Source organism: Anticarsia gemmatalis, chromosome 10 (genome assembly GCF_050436995.1).
Source record: "Anticarsia gemmatalis isolate Benzon Research Colony breed Stoneville strain chromosome 10, ilAntGemm2 primary, whole genome shotgun sequence".
Classification (NCBI taxonomy): domain Eukaryota; kingdom Metazoa; phylum Arthropoda; class Insecta; order Lepidoptera; family Erebidae; genus Anticarsia; species Anticarsia gemmatalis.
The window spans coordinates 341,376-361,386 of NC_134754.1; the positions used below are offsets into that span (position 1 = coordinate 341,376).

Consider the following 20,011-nt stretch of genomic DNA (forward strand, 5'->3'; position numbering starts at 1 on the left):
TCGCTACATTAAAGATCTTATTAGGAGCAAATTACTTCCGTGTGTGACAACTACCTATTATACTGCTAATACTACGGAGAGGTTATTGTCTGCATGTTACATATGAATGAATGAAATTCAAGTGGATGTTTGTTACTACAAAATATCTGTAATAAATAAAATTAAGTATCTACTTTTCTATATACCTGCCTCCGTGGCGCTGTAGTTTAGGTCGCCACCCCGATGCCACTGCGTTGGAGGTCGTGGGTTTGATTCCCACACGGAACTTTTATTTGTGCGATCCACAAATAATTGTTTCGGGTCTGGTTGTACTTTTTGTCCATTATTTGTATATTTGTGAAGTACCTGCCACACAAGAGCAATTCTTAGTGCGGCATTGGGTCTTTAGATACGCCTGAAAACTATTCTTAAGAACTCTCAGGCATGCAAGGTTGCATCATGATGTTTTCCTTCACCGTTGTAACAAGTGATAATTGTTTCTAATTCACGCACAACTTCGAAAAGTTGTGTTGTCTCGGGTTCGAACCTGCAACCACTTGCGTGGTAGGTACCAACTTAAATCACTCAAAATTAACCAGGCAAAGCCACAGGTAGCCATAAAGTTATGTAAACACATACAATATAATAAGATGCGTGATCACCGACTCATCTCGAACAAAACACGAAGTCACGCGCACACACAGATTATGAAATAAAACAAACTCATACAACAATACGTATTTAATTAATAACTAGCTATTAACATTATCTTAGCAACTATTTATATTGTTTATATTCTAAGAGAGCACAATTATAAGGAACAGTCAACTCGGGTTTTTAATAGTCACTGTATATTTTAGTTAGGTATTCCGATATAATTGGAAGAAAGACTAGGCTGATGATAATGATGATATACGTTTAGGTACTATGGATTATGGAGAGTTTGACATAGGAAGCAATTTGTTATATTAAATAGTCACAGAAAAAAAAACGTGTCACTGCAGAATAATTTCCAACAATTGATAGGCTCGAAAAATGTTGCATAATAATCTGATCAGCGACCAAGGTAGGAATAAATTTTGAAGCATATTTTAATCGGGAAACACTTTGATACTCGACAGTACCGAATGCAGAAGATCGCGCTTCAGGTAAAAAGCGAATACCCGTTTGTTAGACGCAAGGAAGTAGAAGAATGACAATAGATGATGTGATGTGTGTGTGATGATTGATGTGAATAATCCGTTTATATTTCTTTTTCAATAGAAATTTATAGTGTTCATCTAAAATACGCCAAATGCTCATATATGGATTTGGCACTGCATATCTACCATTGGTAGTAATGGTCCCTACATGACCTTTTGTATATATTAAATTACCGATATAGTGAAAACCCAACTCAAACCCGAAAACCTAAAGTTATTTTACTTCATTAACTTCACCGACTATTGTAAATATTAATAAATATTCTTAACATACTAAACCAACACTATTATTTGTTCCGCCTCATGGACTCTGGTTTCCCGATGGCTTCGGCTTCTTCCAGGGTGTCAGGCATGTTGGTGCCGAGGGTTTCTGGCTGCGTGAGGACCAGGATACCGGAGAGAACAGCCATGGCACCGAACATGAGAGACGGGATGCCATGCCAGTATTCCGCCTAGAATACGGAATAAAATATTAAGGAACATAAACTATACATGATTTGGGTGTTATTAAATTAGCTATTACTGATACTAATATTAAAAGACGCTTTTAAACAGTAATTTCGAAACCAAAAATAATTTATAAGGGACGCGGTGATCGACGTTGTAAAAAAGTATCTTCAAAAAAGACAGATTTTCAGCAGAGCGAGGCCAGTGCCACCACCACGTGTCCAAGGAATCCAGGGTATAAATGCGGGTTTTCGTCGATTTCCTTATGACATTCTCAAAGCTTATCAATTGAACTACATATTCATATATTACCTATATATATCATATATACTTACAAGTACTGGAGTGAGTGGTGCAGTGATGGATCCAATTCGTCCAATCATAGAAGAGAACGCCAGCAGACTGTGTCGGTACTGAGTGGGGTACAGCTCTGACGTGTATAGATACAGCGACGTGAACACCACTGATATACCAAACTTGCCGAGCAGATATACAATCAAACGTCCTGTAGCTAAATCTGAAAGTTGAATAAGTGCATTATTATAGGCAGAAGCGTAATCAGAATCGTAATGGTTATCAAAGTCACAATCATCATCATCATCTCTCATCTCATCTGACGGTAAGGGAAGATGAAAAAAAAAGATTTTCTGTATCTGTCTTTCCATCAACTGATACTTAAATTACAGTGAAAAAAAATCGTTAAATAAACTTTTAGCTTTTACCTTGAGGCATAAACGCAAAAGCAATATTGCAAGCGGCGCTGAACAAGTATCCAGTAGAAAGAGTGGCTTTCCTTCCAATTCTATCCAAAACAAGTGGAGCAGTGTAGAAGCCAGGGATCTCAATAGCACAGGTAAGGATGTAGTTCAGGTACATGGTGTCGGAGAGACTGGTGGCGTTGATGGAGAGCCCGTAGTACACAAATGTCGTGGTGATCCACCAGATGGGAGTCGTGAGCACGCGGCGGAGCAACACCGGGGAGCGGAAGATTGCTACGACCACGCTCGGAGCTTCTTCTGCGCCCTCCTAAAATAAAATGTGGGAAACGTTAGGTATAGCTAATTGTATTTATGAACAGCATATTTGCAACTTTAGTAAAATCTGTCGCGCTATCACAAAACTTGTTTCACCATTAAACTTGAGTAAATGGTATTACTCTGCCCCCCAACGTCTAGAGTAGCAAAGGAGGGGATCACACAAAGGATCAAGAGTCGAAGTTTCATCGGGCTATTAGCCGTCACCCCCACCCCTAAGATAAAATATAGGTTAAACGTTATTCATTATCCTGACACCATCTGAAGTTAAAATTCGAAAGAAATCTTGTTGAATTGAACCCAAGCTACAGTAAACCTATGACTTGGGTTCAATCAAATAAAGCAGGAGGTTATGGAAATAACTTATAAAGTTGTGTTAGTACTTTACTTACAGGCTTCGGAGGTGGTGGAGGTGGGTTCAACAACGCATGCATAGACTTCTCACTGATCTCCTTCTTGTTAACCCTGGACACTTTCTCCAAAACTTCCTTGGCTTCAACATACTTCTGCTTGGACAGCAGCCACCTGACACTCTCGTCCAGGATCCAGTAGTATGAGACGATTAGGAAGGGAGGAATGTGCAGGGCCATGATCATGTATCTCCAAGGTTGGATGATCCAGGCCACGCTGGCCATGACCACTTGACCGACGGCGAACATTGAAGTGCATGTCGCGCTGGTTAACACTCGGTATTTTGGTCCAACGAATTCGGTGGCTGTAGAGTTAGTATTATTAGTAGGTTACAAACAGTATTAAATACTTAATGTTTGGAATTTAAATTCTCTTGCATATTAGTTATCGTTCTAAAGTATCGATATATTCAGTTTGTTCGTTAAACCGATGTGTGAATATTTTTAAAGAAATGTAAATTAGTAATCATCATCCTTGGGCCCTTATTCATACCCAGTTATCGTCAATGCAATATGCATTATTTTTTAAACGCATATTTTAATCTCACATCTACTTTCAGTTACCTTTCTTAGATCAGAATTAAAACTAATCAGAAAATCACATTTTACAACAAAAACTACTACTATTTTATCAAAACCTTCATTATTGTTGATAACTTACCAAAGATATAAGCCGAGCTGAATGTTCCAGCACCAAAGGTAGTCTGTGCAATTTGCAGCGTCAAATACATAGGGTAATTGACAGAGAAGGATCTGATCAAACCGAACAGTCCAATGTTGAAGATGCTGATGACGAGGGCTATTCTTCTACCGAATCTGTCGGAGACATAACCAGTGATGGGCAGCACTAGGAGAGTACCGACACTGTTGAGAGTACCGGCTAACGCACGGAGCCAGTCTTGACAACCGAGGTTGAACTGGAAAAAAGAGCAGTTTTAAAGCCATTTCAGGTAATTCCATACTTAACTACGGTTGGGTACAATACTATTTACTAGTAAAATCCATAGAGAAAAAAAATTCAAGAGAATTTCAGTTTAAACTAAGCCGGCTTTTTTTTCAACCTAAGTTTCCTAAATGCTTTTTTAATAGACTACAAATGAACATAAATTGAGGCGTCGAAGCTCAGATTTGTGTGCTACCTCTAAATGCCTCAATATCTACAGATTATTTCGAAAATATACTCCCTTACTATCATGAAAAAATTGTCCAATAAACAGACTTCTATATAAAAAACAACTATTGTTTCAAACTTACATCATACACAACAGAATTATCCCTAGCATAAACAAACTCTTCATTACAATCAGTGGTAGCAGTAGTGAACAGGTTAGCAGGGCAGTAGTCCAGGGTGCCATTGCCGATGGACTCGAAGCGGCTGCAGCTCTGGAAGCCGAGGTTGCTGGTCGTTGACACCGGGATGGCGTTGAGGAGCCACTCGGGCTCGAACGTGTTGGTCTTGCTGTATTCACCACATTCGCTGATGCGACACCTAAGGAACATCACTTGTTGATTATAAATGACTAACTTTCTGGTCTAAACAGTAGTGTATGTACGACCACTGGATTCGAGTTTCTATAAAAATAATATGTCGTGACCGGTATATAGCAATAAACTTGTTCCATATTTCATGAAACTAAAACGGATTAGCCGGGTCCTCTAGGTCTCTTTTCTTTCAGATCGAAATGAGCGGCACCGAGATATTGCCTCACGAGGCTGCCCGTTCAGTGAGGACCCGGATATTAACGTATTCTATTGCTAGACACGGTTAGGGCAGAATAAAAAACTAGTTGATTGAAAGAGTCTAAGTCCACCAAACTGGCTCAATGTGAAATAAAGATTGCACTTTCCAAGATCTCCTAAAGTAATTCAGCGTTGTCGTTAAATCCACTGATACACATTTAGCATCGAAAAGACTTCAGTGGCGAGTCTTTAATCAGATGGTGGAAAATATGAGTAAAAGTTCACTTTCGCTGATTAAATATTATATTTTAAATTTTTAACCCCTTTTTGCAATTCACGTTGTTCTGATTAAAGCAGCAGGTGGCATCAGTAATTAAGTAATTACTTAAAAGATCAAATTGATGGATTGATTGTGTTTTGTTTATCTTATCTGTGCTATCTGATGGATACCCCGAGGCTTAAATATTTTGAATACAATACAAATATCATATGTCATATTTGCATTATATCGGATTATAGTGTTGTAATCAAAAGACCACGCCCGCAATTAGAATAATTGATTTTATGTGTCGCTAGGACTATGATAAACGAAGTACACGAAGAACATCTACGGAGCCTCTTTCTCGCCATGATTGCATTTATTTTCAAGCTTCGTTAAGTAAACTAAAGTAGAAGTAAAGTAATCTTTATTGCATTGACTGTTAAAACAAAAAATCGATTTATACGCATAATAGCGGCCTAAAATCGAAAATGATAGCTAAACTGCGGATTAAAGAAACATTGTAGGCCTACAGACATAAAAAATCAATTTAGTAATGTCGCACAAAATAATATGTATTTATATAGAGTGTGGGAATCAAAACTGCTAACGAAATAGTAGCGCGGATATGATTACCTTACCACATCCACAGCGCCACGGAGGTCTTTAAATGTAAAACAAAATTTAAAAAAGTTCCTACGGTAAAAAATGTCATAAAATACTTTTTTTATTTTGTGAAAATAGAATTAAATCCTGTCTTTTTAGATGAAATTACTTGATTTTACTGATTTTTAAGATATTTCCAAAACTACTGGTGAGATCTGGATCAAATGTAACTACATGAAATTATGTTATAAAATAAAAACACTAAAGTTGATTTAACTTATAAAAGAAGAACGGTTGAAGACGGTTGCGCAACATTTTCCCTAAGATGTACTCAGCGGCAAAGTTCAGAACAAACATTAAGTCTATAAAATTTTAATGATTCGTTGTTTGTGTATCTTAAAATTAACTTCTGTAGAACATTTTGAAGATAATGTACATGACAATAAAAAAAGACAAAGGTATATATAAAATTGTTTGCAGTTTGATAGGAACGATAAATAAAGTTCGTATAAAAAATTAACACATTTCCAAAAAAAATATATTTTATAAAAAAATAACTAAGATAGTTTTAGCCGACTGCTTCGGAAGCGAGAAAAGTGTTTGGTTGTGAATTTTGAAAATAATAATGTGATGATTGTATTTCTGGAAGGGTTATGCAAAGATATTATATTATACTTACTATTATTTTTAATAAAAAAATATTGTACGAAAAATTACTGATGACAAAAAGCATTTTTACCACATATTTCAACAACACTTAGCAAAATTCAGAAATCGAATTCGGGATCTTGTAATCCGCAATCGTATACTCTATTTTTGCGCCAATAACGTACATTTTTTTAACATTGCCATATTAATAGAACCACAAAAATTACTGGAGCATTTACTAAACACACGTTTTTCAAAACTTAGAATTGAACAAAAAATACCAGAGCATTTATTACTACATTATCCAGAACTAAAAAAAAATATTAACACTTACCTATGTGGAATAGCAGCCGCAGAAAATATAAACTCGCTCATGAAAGCAGACATGATGGTAGGAATAGCTATCAAGAGTAAATTGGTGAGCTGGTATCGTCCGAACTGGCCGAGTTCGTTCACCAGTACATCATCCAGGTCCACTGGCTTCTCGGAGCCTTGCTTCAGGTCAGGTTCGGAGCCTTTCCTGCTGCCCACGCTGGGCCGCGAAGCCTCCCCGGCTTTGGCATCGTTCTCCATTTTATCTATACGATTTTTGAAAATATTTTTTGTTAGATTTTTTTTGTAGTTTAAGCCGATTTTTTTTATTTTGTAAGGATATTGTTTTTTTTTTCAAGAATATGTAGCTGTTTATTCGGAAAAAATATTTTTACTTTTGATAAGAGCGCGTTGATAAAAAAAGTCGGTTGGTTTGAAATGGATTTCTAGGCAAAATATTTTTCTGAGGTAGAAAATTAATTAATTAGAAAACATGAATATAATTTTGATCGTAATTTAATATTATATATAAAAAAAATGTAGCACAATTTTTTTTGTTAATATATCTGATTTTTTTTAGCAGACAGGATCATAATAGATTTTTTTTAAATTATCTTTTTAATTTTTTTCACTTGACTTTCAACTATTGGAAAATGACGATATCCACTGATTTCGAATTCCTTGATTTTCGAAATATTTTCACTATATTCATTATTTCGAACAAATCAACCAAAATTACCAAATTGCCAAATTTTCCACAGGTACACAAATACACACTGAAATCACTTAATTTATTCTAGGTCCTGACCACGTCAGTCAGAGGCCCTCACTCCAAGTAGACTACAGTCAGTTGCACCGGCAACTGTAATCAAATGTATGTTTTATCTTCCCACAGAGCATTATCTCTTAAAACAAATTTAATAAATTATTATTTATTAATTTACTGATAAATATTTAATTATTTCGATGTAATCCCAGGTAAGTCAGACATAAGTAGATTATGGATGACCCTTGATTGGTATATGACATTGACTTGATTTGATATGGTCCTAGACTCTTATGGAAAAATCAGTGTTCTAGAACCACATAGAATTTTTAATTGACGACCCTTGTGGCGCAGCGGTTAAGGTGGTCGCTATGCCACTACCATTGCATCAGGAGGACACAGAGTACAAACAGACCCGAGACAATTCTTTGTGGATCGTTCAAATAACTGTTCCATGTGGGAATCAAACCCACGACCTACCAACCTAATGGTAGCGGCGTGACGACCTAAACCAGGAGGTATTTATATATGAGACTAATTACTTTGCCTCTTATTAAATGCAAAATTGTATTTATAGGTCGTATCTGCTATTGCATAACCTTAATGTAACACATTATCTTTACGTTACTCAGTAGCAGACATAAAAACAAGACAAAACAAATAAAATAAAATCTTTTAATATCACATAATCAGACGAGTTACAATCCTTATTATCACTACTATTAACAAACACACACACATTAAATATACAGTAAGTAGGTAAAAAGAAAAAGCCATTAAAATCCTGCTAATCACTTTGAAAACTCTTTCTTGTACGAAAGCCTAGCTACACACATAAGCGGTTCGGCATTCATAGACCCAGTCGGGCGGCAAAACCGAATATGGGGTAGATAAATGTTCGGAAAAAATTTCGCTCGACATTGCATTATCGGTCGGCACAAGCCGAAAAAGTGCAGTAATTGCTTCGAATCGGTTATGTTGTTCGATAAATGCCGAATCAATCGTGCCGAACCGAATATATGTGTAGCAGGTTTAAGATAAATGATATAATATATATATCAGCTTAGCCTTTCTTCCAAGCTATGTTGGAGTCGGCTTCCAGTCTCACCGGATGCAGCTGAATACCAGTGTTTTACATGGAGCGACTGCCTATCTGACCTCCACAACCCAGTTACCTGGGATAACACGATACCCTTCGGTAAGACTGGTTGTCAGACTTTCAAGCTTCTGACTGCTGTTAACGACTGTCAAAGATCTTCGAAATTGACAGCCGGGACCCACAATTTAACGTGCCTTCCGAAACACGGAGGAACTCGATATGTATAAGATGGTCACCCATCCACAAATCAACCTCGGCAAGCATGGCTTAACCTCAGAGATCGATCCGCGCGGCTGTTGTTAACTAAGCCACGAGCTCGATAAATGATATAATATATGTAGACATATAAATCTTAGAGATAACTAAGATAAAAGGTACTACTACTAAAGGTACGGTCATATTTGTTTATGAATGAAAAAAGAGATATTATTATTTCCATAAGGACTATACATCGCAAAACAGTTGAAAATAACAATGGAAAATTTGTTTTTAGTATTAAAAATATAAATTACTTCTGGTATGTTCATTTTCTTATCGAATTATGATATTATGACGTGCATACTTAGAAAGAAGAATGTTTAAAAACTTAATAGGCTTATTTATGTTTGTGTCATCATATGACAGTCAAAGGTATTTATATCGCTTCCTTACATATTCATATTATTATGTAATTCATAATGACAAGAACATTATGATACTTAACAGTTGCTAAAAGTTGAGGGATGATTCTGCTTTCTGTCGTTAGTGCTTATTTAAATAAATAATTAAGTATCATTGGACAACTTACAGACGGTCATTTAAGTCCAAACTAAGCAGAGCTAGTACTATGGTAACCAAATAATTATAAACATACTAGGTATATACTTCTGAATACATTATTAATATATAATAGATACATTAACAACCAGGCTTAAAACAGATACTCGCTTATCACACAAAAAATTATCCCAGGTGGGATTCGAACCCATAGAGCTGCGTGTGTTACGCAGGGCTACGGTTATTGCGGCGATGTGGCGTTAACCACTGTGCCAAACCTGCAGTTCTAACTTTATGATACATTTCTTCAAGAAACCCTTTGAGTTTGTTTTGCTATAATAAAATATAATATTATAATGCAACGGGTCTTATACGCGATTGAAAATTTAAAGGTTAGGATACCTTATTTGCTGCCCGACGTTTCGATCGCATTACAACGACCGTGGTCACGAGCTGACTCGTCGTATTTTTTAATTTATGTATACATATTATTAATAACATTATTATTATTTTTTTATTTTTTTTTATTATTTATTCTATAAAACCATGTTTATGAAACTGTCGTATTATTTCTATGTTTTCTTTTTTTCCTTTCTCGTACCTGGACTAGTTGTTAGTTGTTAATTATTTTTCATGTACCTACATGTTTTGTTCTCGCAGCCGGCAGATGGAGCAATAACTTTTGTTTATCAGCCTCTATTATATATATTATATATTTATTTTTATTGTATTTTTTATTTTATTTTAATTATTTATTTATTGTTATTTATCTTCACTTAACTTATGTCACTATTAGACAGTAGCATAAATAGTGAGGAATACTTTTCTGCAAGTAGTGATACCAGCTTCATAAGTGTTCCTTCGCTTGGTGAGACACTGTCGTCCCAGTTTTCTGATTTTCCCAGGAACTTTAATGTGGTCCATATTAATGCTCAGAGTATTCCGGCCCATTTCCCGGATATGCTGGCTACTTTCGACTGTACACATATTCATGCAATACTTGTTTCTGAGTCTTGGCTTAAACCATGCCTAGTCTCCTCTGCTTATTCACTCCCAGGCTATGAACTTATTAGAAATGATCGCGCAGTGGGAGGTGGGGGTGGAGTGGCTATCTATCTTAAGCAAAATATTCCTTTCTCCATAGTTAGCATGTCACCGCAGCCCCCACCACCAAATGCTGGCGAGCATCTTTTTCTCGAAGTTGAACTTCTCCACTCCAAAATTTTGCTCGGTGTTTTCTATAGTCCTTCTTTACGTGTAGATTACTTCACCTCTCTTGAAATTCTATTAGAAAATGTTATCCCCGTGTACAGTCAAACCATCATCATGGGCGATTTCAACACCTGCCTCCTTAAAAACGATCACCGTTCCAGTTCACTCCAATCCATCGTTGACTCCAATAACCTCTCCATACTTCCTCTTAATACTACTCATCATTTTCCTAACTGTACTCCTTCCCTGCTTGACCTTATCCTTATTTCTTCCCCTCATCGTGTTTCCAAGCATGGTCAGTGTTCAGCAGATGCTTTTTCCTATCATGACCTCCTCTTCTTGTCTTACCGTGTCCGACCTCCAAAACCTAAACCTAAAATCCTTGTGCAGCGCAACTTTCGTGAAATGAATGTGGCAAATCTTCGTGCGGATGTCAACAACATTGCCTGGGATTCTCTCTTTGCCTCCGAAAATGTAGACGAGAAAGTTGAGTTATTGACCTCCAGTTTGATAAAACTCTACGACACTCATGCACCATTGCGTAAAATTAGGGTGAAGCATCTTCCGTCACCTTGGCTTACGGACGACATTAAATCTTTACTCTCCAAGAAAGCTGCTGCTAAAACAAAATTTAAATGTCGTCCAACCGACTCTAATTGGAATAGATATGTTGCAATACGTAATCACTGCAGTAAGGTGTGTAGGAATGCACAACGCCGACATATTCACGCATCTGTCGAAAACGGAGATCCAGCCAAAGTCTGGAAATTTCTGAGATCATTGGGAGTCGGCAAATCGCGCCAAGACACAATTCCTAAATCTCTCGATCTGAACGCTTTAAACCAGCATTTCACTACATTACCCCACTTTGACCCCTTACTAAAAGATAATACTCTAAAATCTCTTTCACTACGTTCGACTCCCGATTGCTTCCCATTTGACTTTCATCAATTTGCTGCTTGTGACGTTAAGAAAAGCATCCTATCTACTACCTCGAATGCAATAGGTACCGATTGCGTCAGCCGTAATATGATCCTTCCTATCCTTGATGAGATACTCCCTGTCATCTGTCACATTCTTAATTTCTCCATCTCCAAGGGCATCTTCCCATCAGCTTGGAAAGACGCCCAAATCACTCCTCTACCTAAAAAATGTAACCCTTCATCCTTCTCTGAATACCGGCCCATTTCTATCCTACCTTTCCTGTCTAAAGTTCTTGAACGCCTCGTTCATGATCAGCTTAGTTCCTTTCTTTCCGAAAACCAACTCCTTAACCCACTCCAGTCTGGTTTCCGTCCCGGTCACAGTACCACCACAACCCTGGTTCATATTACGGAAGACATTAGGTCAGCAATGGAAGCTGGTCATCTAACAGTGCTTGCATTGCTAGACTTTAGCAACGCTTTTAACACTGTTGACTTTGATGTACTTCTCGGGGTATTATGCTCTCTTAACGTATCTCCAACAGCGGTTGACTGGTTTCGTAGTTACCTGTTTGGGCGCCGGCAACGTATCAGCATCGATAACACGATCTCCGCATGGTGCCCGTCTTATGCTGGCGTTCCGCAGGGCGGCGTCTTATCTCCTCTTCTCTTCGCAGTTTTTATCAACTCAATTTCTAACTACTTGACTTCCTCTTACCACCTCTACGCAGATGATCTACAGATTTACTCCCACGCTCCCCTAGATAGGTTGACGGAAGCTGTTCTAACTATAAACACCGACATGGTGAGAATTTGTGACTGGAGCAAGTCGTACGGGTTAAAGGTCAACCCGGATAAGACCCAGGTAATTGTTGTTGGCAGTTCGAGAATGGTGTCAAGAATCGACTGGTCACTGATACCCCCCGTGTCTTGTGACGGTATTGATATCCCATACAGTGACAAAGTCAAGAATTTGGGTATCTTTATTGATAAGAAGATGTCGTGGGCTCCTCAAATCCAACATGTCAGTCGCAAAATATTCGCTTCGGCGGGGTCTTTGCGCAGACTGCGTAATTTTCTTCCCATCACGACTAAAGTTGCGTTAGTACAATCCCTTCTTTTTCCCGTTCTTGATTATGCCGATGTCAGCTATCTTGATCTCACCGAGGACCAATTGAATAAACTTGAGCGACTTCAAAACTTCTTTATTAGATTCATATTTGGTTTACGCAAGTATGATCATATTTCTGAATACAGACACAAGCTCAAGTGGTTACCCCTACGTTCACGCCGGAATGCTCACATTCTCTTTCTCTTGTACAATATATTGTTTAATCCCTTTGCACCCCCATATCTTAAAGAACGTTTTGATTTCTTACATGACACACATTCAAGACTCCTGCGATCATCAGAAAATTTAAGATTGAAGATGCCAGTGCATTCCACAAAGTTTGTAGATAGATCGTTTTCTGTAGAAGCTGTGCGATTGTGGAATGCACTACCAGTGTCAATACGACGTGCTCAATCCCTACCCATCTTTAAAAACCAAGTTAAGGAACACTACCTTTCGCTACAAAATTAATTATTTATTTTATGTATTTATTAAGTATGTATTTTTAAATATATTATTTGTGTATTGTGTATCATTTATATATGTATGTTTATATTCCTCTATTATATACGTATATGTCATTATTTATTTATTTACTATTTACTCTCATTTGTACTGCCCTCCTTCATTCTACTGCTTTTATATCTCTCCATCCAATGGTTGCCTGGAAGAGATTGCCACTGTGCGATAAGGCCGCCAATTGTACCTACTTTTATTTATTTTATGTTTATTCGTGTTTCTTTATGTACAATAAAGAGTATTCATTTCATTCATTTCATTTCATATATAATAAAATACTCGTACAATCCAGAAATAAAAACATCAACCAAATTATTATGCAGTTCACGTCTCCTTGCGCATGGACTCTGGTTTCCCGACGGCTTCAGCTTCCGCCAGGGTGTCAGGCATCTTGGTGCCGAGGGTCTCTGGCTGCGTGAGGACCAGTACTCCTGAGAGAAGGGCCATTGCACCGAACATCGCTGAAGGAATGCCAACCCAGTATTCAGCCTGGAAAGAGCGTATTTTTTTTATATGGTGGTGATAGCGTGGGACGTCCTCCCACAAGATAGACAGATGACCTGAGGAAGATAGCAGGGAGCCGGTGGATACAGGCCGCATCAGATCGGTTACACTGGAAATCTAAGGGGGAGGCCTGTGTTCAGCAGTGGAGGTCCCATGGCTGAAATGCTGATGATGACGAAAACGCTCAAAACTTAATCCCTACCTTATTCTGCGAGGAGACTCTTGTCCAGCAGTGGGACATTAAATGGGTTAACTTATTTATTTTGGTTTATCTAGTCAAAAATTAAGATTGACTATACTCCAGGTGTTGGCTGCACATAATCGTCCTTATTGTTAAATCTTATCAGATCTATGATAACAATTGATTAATTCCATCCGTCTTTAATTCAACACGATCATTCATCTACACTTAAAGAGAGCCAGATGTTCGACAATTATCTAATCAGCTGTTAAAAAATGCTTCACGGCAAATTTTACAACGCTCCTAGCGAATTTTCAGAGAACTACCAAGTTATTTGAAATATCATATATGTACTCTAAACAAAAGAACGAAACGAAACTCTAAAGAAGAAGACTACTCGTAGTACTAAGTGAAAACAATCGCATCGGCAAACGGCTAGCTATCGCATTTTTTTGTTATGAAAATCTGATCAGCGTCTCTAGCGGGTGCTAGAGGAACAATTTTGGAGTACAATTTATATGTCAAACTCTTGGGACTCGATACGACTGTACAGAACCGCGCTACAGTAGACCAGGTAAAAAAGGTATGATAATCCACTTACAAGTACAGGAGTGAGTGGTGCAGTGATGGAGCCAATTCGTCCAATCATAGAAGAGAACGCCAGAAGACTGTGTCGGTACTGAGTGGGGTACAGCTCTGACGTGTACAGGTATAAAGATGTAAATACTATGGAGATGAAAAACTTGCCCGCCAGGTATATTACTAGACGAAGCGTCGTTAGATCTGAAATGGAAGAAAAATATTAAGAAGGGGCAAATAGTAGTCTTTTTACATAAATTATAGTAGAGGTAGATTAACTAATTATTGATTTGTCAGTTTGACTAATTAACTAATTATTGTTTTTGTCTACAGCTCAGTGTAACAACTCAGATAAAAGAGAGAGAGATAAGAAATCTCTTTTCTGATTTTTGAGCAGATTACGATCAATCTAAAACTTTCGTAGTTTTTTGGGCATCCACTGGACACAATTTGATCTAGAAGTGGAAAATCCGCAAAGGATACCGAAAAAAGGTCTACATAACTATTATGTCTCCAGAACCCTTAGTTGGCCAGCGAAATGGACTCAAGGCCTAATCTCTTCCTCATTTAGAAGGAGACTTGCACAGCAGTCATGGGTTTAAAAACTACATAAATCAGTGAACTATTATTTCCATGTGCATTGACATATTTATGATTACAATATTTGATTAATTATAAAAGCATCACCAGAATGATCGATGTATAATTACGAAGATAATATTGTTTATTTCACGTGTTAGTGTATTAACCATTAAATAATATCTGTGAGCGGAGATTACGATAAATTGTTCGATAATGTTTGATAGACTTGTTGATAATTTGTGTTTGAAACCTTAATCTACTGTTACTGAGCTATTAACATGAATTAAATGTATGGTGTGACTGATAACATTTTTCTCGTTGTTTATGTGAGATAATTTTAATGAAATCATTCCAAAGGAGTCGTCTCGTTATTTTAATGATCTTATTTAAATGACTAGCCGACTCTCTTCCTTACAAAAAAACAGTTAAGTTAATACCTACTGTTAATAAAATTTTAACTCTTATTGTTCGCCTTTGATTAGAAAGGAATTGAAAAAAAAGCTATTGATAATATAGCGCTTTTACTGGGCAATTTTTGCGAATATTATAAATACCAAAGTTTGCATGTTTCATCTTTCTATATCAACTGAAAAGATTTTGAGTAGGTACACAGATAACCCTAACCTAAGTAACACATAAGATACTTTTAAACCCAGATCACTTAAAAAAAAGCGCGAGTAAAAGTATGGAGAAAATAAATCAAAAAATGAATTACCTATAGACATGAATGCAAAGGCGAAGTTACAAACAGCACATAACAGGAATCCTGCACTCAAAGTAGCTTTCCTTCCAATTCTATTCAATATTAGAACAGCCACCACAGATCCTGGCAGCTCGATGAGGCAGGTGAGGATGTAGTTCAGGTACATGGTGTCGGAGAGACTGGTGGCGTTGATGGAGAGCCCGTAGTACACGAAGGTCGTGGTGATCCACCAGATGGGAGTCGTGAGCACGCGACGGAACAACACCGGGGAACGGAAGATGGCTACGATCACAGTTGGGGCTTCTGCATCACCCTGAAAGCAGGTGAAATAAATAATAATATATGTTCAATTTTATTAAAATTGTTCAAAACTTGCATTTTATCATAAGGCATTATAATGCTGTGCTCGTCTGTAGCGCAATGAGATGATCACCGAAATATTTTATAATGTATCATACTTTAATTGTGTTATTGTGTGATATTTCTAATCTCATTGTATTGTACTTTGTGTCGAAATTTTGCGTGTCAATAAAAGTATACGGCACAAAATTAAATCTTAGTGCCTGTCTATGAATATGTAAAATCTCTAAATTTTCAATCTGAGACTTAGTACTCATGCCCAAACACTAGAATCTAAAGAGATAATTACTGTGCTACTTAATACTTCAAGAGAGGACATACATGATTTAAAAGAAAATACTTACAGACTGCGACGGCGGCGGTGGTGGATTCAGCAGCGCATTCATCGACTTATCACTGATCTCCTTCTTATTAACTTTAGCTACCTTTTCCAAAACCCTCTTAGCTTCAACATACTTTTCTTTGGAGAGCAACCACCTGACGCTCTCTTCTAATACCCAGTAGTATGATATGATGAGGAAGCAAGGGACGTGCAGGACCAAGATCATGGTCCTCCACGGCTGGACGATCCACGCCACAGCAGCCAGGACTGTTTGACCGATGGCAAACATGGACGCGCAGACTGTGGTGGCTATCACTCGGTAACGAGGACCCACGAACTCCGTAGCTGGAATAAATCGAATATAAGAAAAATCCTAAAAAATATTATTATTATTATGAGCCTGTATTATCCCACTGCTGGGCAAAGGCCTCCCCCATAGTTTTCCACTGTAATCTATCTCCTGCAGTTTGATTCCATTCTGGATTGATTCTAAAAAAAGCAGAAAAAATATACAAAGATGTTGTATAATGAGGAATCTTCTGGGCGCTAACGAATGTTTTGCTAATCATAGGCATATTTTTTCATGTGGGAATCAAAACAATGGCATTTGAAATTGCAGTTATAAGATGAATTCTGCAAGCATTGTGGGACGTGCCTTTATTAATTTAAACGTAATTAAAATTGATCTATCAGGACTCGCTGATACCAATCTTGTTTAACATTGCTCTACATCTTAATCGGATCTCGTAAAGAAAATATATTATGATAATAATCAATTTGATTAGAATCTTAATTGATCCACGGGGGGTTATCACGTTACATTGTAGTGATTAACACGTGTCATAGCAACAATGTCCTGAAAAACCGGCCAAGTGCGAGTTGGACTCGCGCACGCAGGGGTTCGAACCAAAAAAATACATTTATTACCCTCTTACTACACTGGGAACCTCTTTATATATGTTCTTTAATATTTTGGTATTTGTTGTTATAGCGGCAACAAAAATACATCATTTGTGAAAATTTCAGCTTTCTAGCTTTCACGGTTTATCAATACAGCCTGAAGACAGACAGACATACAGCGGAGGCTTAGTAATAGGATCCCGTTTTAACCATCGGGTACGGAACCCTAAAAAGATCATCATTTAACATACACTATTTGTCAACTGAGATATGTGATACGCATACCGATAATCTTGAACTTAACTTCAATCTCGAATACACTTTCATCAAAAGATCTTCAGAAGAACTTACCAAAGACGTACGCAGAACTAAAAGTACCAGCTCCGAGGGTGGTCTGAACTATTTGCATCGTCAGATACATGGGGTAGTTGACGGAGAAGGCTCTGATGAGGCCGAAGAGCGCCAAGTTGGAGATGCTGATGACGAGGGCTATTCTTCTGCCGTACTTGTCGGAGACATAACCAGTGATGGGTAGCACTAGGAGAGTACCAACACTGTTGAGAGTACCGGCTAACGCACGGAGCCATTCTTGACAACCAAGATTAAACTAGAAGAAAAAATTACAAAATTTGTTGTAGGTATGTTATTTGCATATTTATGAATTGCTATGAACTATTTGAGATAGCTAAACAAATTAGAGTCAAGCGAGTCAATAATTATTATTAAATCTTTAGCGGTTTCGCTTCTAAAATAGGCACGTATAACTGGCTTGATGATGTTTACCTTTAGAAAATGTTTTATAGAAATATTAAAATTACTGATGCCTTCGACAAATAGATCTCCATTACGGTCAATGGTCACTCTTGCCCCCACGGATAAATTCTTACTTATGACTTTATTTTTCAAATAGATCAGATTAAAAAACACTGGATAACTAAACAGAGCTTGCACGAAATTTATTATTAAGGCAGTAACAACATGCAACGTGCGTCGACACGCTCGCGCCGACTCATATTCTGGGCACATCTGGCTGACAAACGTGGTTGCTGGTGGCTGTAGTTCAGTATACTTTTTAAAAATTACATTAAGTATATAAAAAAATACCAGAAAGTGAAAAAAGGTAGTTAAAATTTAATTTTTCAATAAAACTTACATCAAACACGACAGAATTATCCCTAGCGTAAACGAACTCATCATTGCAGTCAGTCGTGACATTCTTGAACAGGCTAGCAGGACAGTAGTCCAGGGTGCCTTTGCCTATAGCCTCGTAACGACTACAGCTGTGGAAGCCAAGGCTACTGATAGAAGATGGTGGAATTGCGTTGAGCACCCACTCTGGTTCTAAATCGTGGAGCTTGCTGTATTCTCCACACTCGGTAATACGACATCTGTAGAACAAAATATATTGAGGATGTTGCAAATATGATTTTGAATTAAACTAAAATTAGGAGTGTTTGGATTTATTGTTTTGCTTTGTTCGTTTGCAGCAGTTCAATCGCATATCTTGATAGCTATATTAACGTTGCGTTATGTATTCTCTTGTTAAGTATATTAATCAGCCTAGCCTTTCGTCCAACTATGTCGGAGTCGGCTTCTAATCTCACCGGATGCAGCTGAATACCAGTATTGTATATAGAGCGGCTGCCTATTTGACTTTCATAACCTGGATTATAACACGTTACCCCACGATAAGGCGGGTTGTCAGACTTTCGAGTTTCTGACTTAAGACGTGAGAATTAAATACAAGATAAACTAACAGGTAACGCACAAATCAGCTGTGCTTTCGTTAATTTATTCCGTACACGTATAATTAAAATGAACACGATTTAATAATAAAGCAATAAGCATTACAAATGTAATGCAAAATTTTATAATAAATTATAATATGCTTTGTAGAGTCAAAACAAATACTTTTGACTAGAATACTGGCATTTATTAAGTATGGAGAAGAAGCGAAGAAGAATGAAAGGAACGTTTCCAGAATGCTGGCAGCATTACAACGCAGTATGGCAATAGCATTCTGGAAACGTTCCCGGTGGACACAGATGAGGAGGAGTAAAGTTAATACGACAATAAGGTTTTATTTTGTTCCCTTTCTATATTGTATATATTTCTATTTAATTTTAGCATAGTTTAAATATTTTTTAAATAAATATGCATGGTAAATAAATAAAATTAGAACCTTAGTTAGTGCTTTTAGCCACAACCATAAAAAAATAAAACAGAAATTACAAAAATATTTTACCTGTGTGGAATAGCAGCAGCAGAAAAGATATACTCGCTCATGAAAGCAGACATCATGAGGGGAATAGCGAGTAAGAACAGATTCCTAATCTGATACCTTCCAAACTGACCCAACTCATTTACCAGGACATCATCAAGGTCTAGAGGCTTTTCAAACACACTGGCCTTTCTCATCTCAGATTGAGAAGACTCCATTCCTGCCATTATTACTTCTGTAGTTCTGCCGAGGACACGTTCACCCCTATTCGAATCCAGTAGGTAAATATCACAAATCAAAGTATTTCAACTGCTGTATCTGTTATCTTCAAATTTTAAAAGATAAGTAATGGGATGATTAAGGAAACTGAATTATCTCAGATTGATTGAAGTGATTTATTGAGGACCTGGTTAATCTTAAATGGGCTAGATTGTTGTGCGTGGATACAGTGTTGTGGGGGCGTGGTGACTCTGCTTCACATAGTTCATCATGACTCGATTGCGGTCGAGTGCTGATATCTCTCTCTCAGATTTCTTGAGATTACTTGAGAAAGAACAGTACTTTTGTGTCATAAATAATGATTAATTTATAGAAATATTGCTAAAATTATTTGACAAATTCTATTATTTGGTACACAGATTATTTGGATTAAGACATATAAAATACTTTTTGGTCAGGAGAATCTTTCACGCAGAA

General features: G+C 37.3%; 2 protein-coding genes across 2 annotated transcripts; both read right to left on the reverse strand.

Annotated features, from left to right (window-relative positions):
- Positions 1-745: 745 nt before the first annotated feature.
- LOC142976061 (organic cation transporter protein-like) lies at positions 746-7,569 on the reverse strand. Its single transcript, XM_076119267.1, has 8 exons — positions 7,317-7,569; positions 6,600-6,843; positions 4,327-4,561; positions 3,734-3,989; positions 3,055-3,377; positions 2,351-2,654; positions 1,964-2,145; positions 746-1,633 (listed from the first exon to the last, which is right to left on the reverse strand). Exons 2-8 carry the CDS (start codon positions 6,836-6,838, stop codon positions 1,469-1,471), a joined length of 1,704 nt encoding a protein of 567 aa, XP_075975382.1. The 5' UTR covers positions 6,839-6,843; positions 7,317-7,569; the 3' UTR covers positions 746-1,468.
- A 5,718-nt stretch (positions 7,570-13,287) lies between these two features.
- On the reverse strand, positions 13,288-19,542 carry LOC142976264 (organic cation transporter protein-like). Its single transcript, XM_076119552.1, has 7 exons — positions 19,340-19,542; positions 18,248-18,482; positions 17,446-17,701; positions 16,217-16,539; positions 15,525-15,825; positions 14,250-14,431; positions 13,288-13,452 (listed from the first exon to the last, which is right to left on the reverse strand). The coding sequence occupies exons 1-7, from the start codon at positions 19,540-19,542 to the stop codon at positions 13,288-13,290; spliced, it is 1,665 nt and encodes a 554-aa protein (XP_075975667.1).
- Positions 19,543-20,011: the final 469 nt, after the last annotated feature.

Bases quoted from the DNA above. Each gene is read 5' to 3' on its own strand.
- LOC142976061 (XM_076119267.1), bottom strand. From the start codon at position 6,838: ATGGAGAACGATGCCAAAGCCGGGGAGGCTTCGCGGCCCAGCGTGGGC. The intron at 2,655-3,054 runs GTAAGTAAAGTA...ATTTTATTTTAG, and splicing joins CTCCACCACCTCCGAAGCCT to GAGGGCGCAGAAGAAGCTCC. The intron at 1,634-1,963 runs GTAAGTATATAT...TCCGTATTCTAG, and splicing joins CACCACTCACTCCAGTACTT to GCGGAATACTGGCATGGCAT.
- LOC142976264 (XM_076119552.1), bottom strand. From the start codon at position 19,542: ATGGCAGGAATGGAGTCTTCTCAATCTGAGATGAGAAAGGCCAGTGTG. The intron at 18,483-19,339 runs GTAAAATATTTT...TTTGTTCTACAG, and splicing joins GCTGCTGCTATTCCACACAG to ATGTCGTATTACCGAGTGTG. The intron at 17,702-18,247 runs GTAAGTTTTATT...TTTTTCTTCTAG, and splicing joins ATAATTCTGTCGTGTTTGAT to TTTAATCTTGGTTGTCAAGA.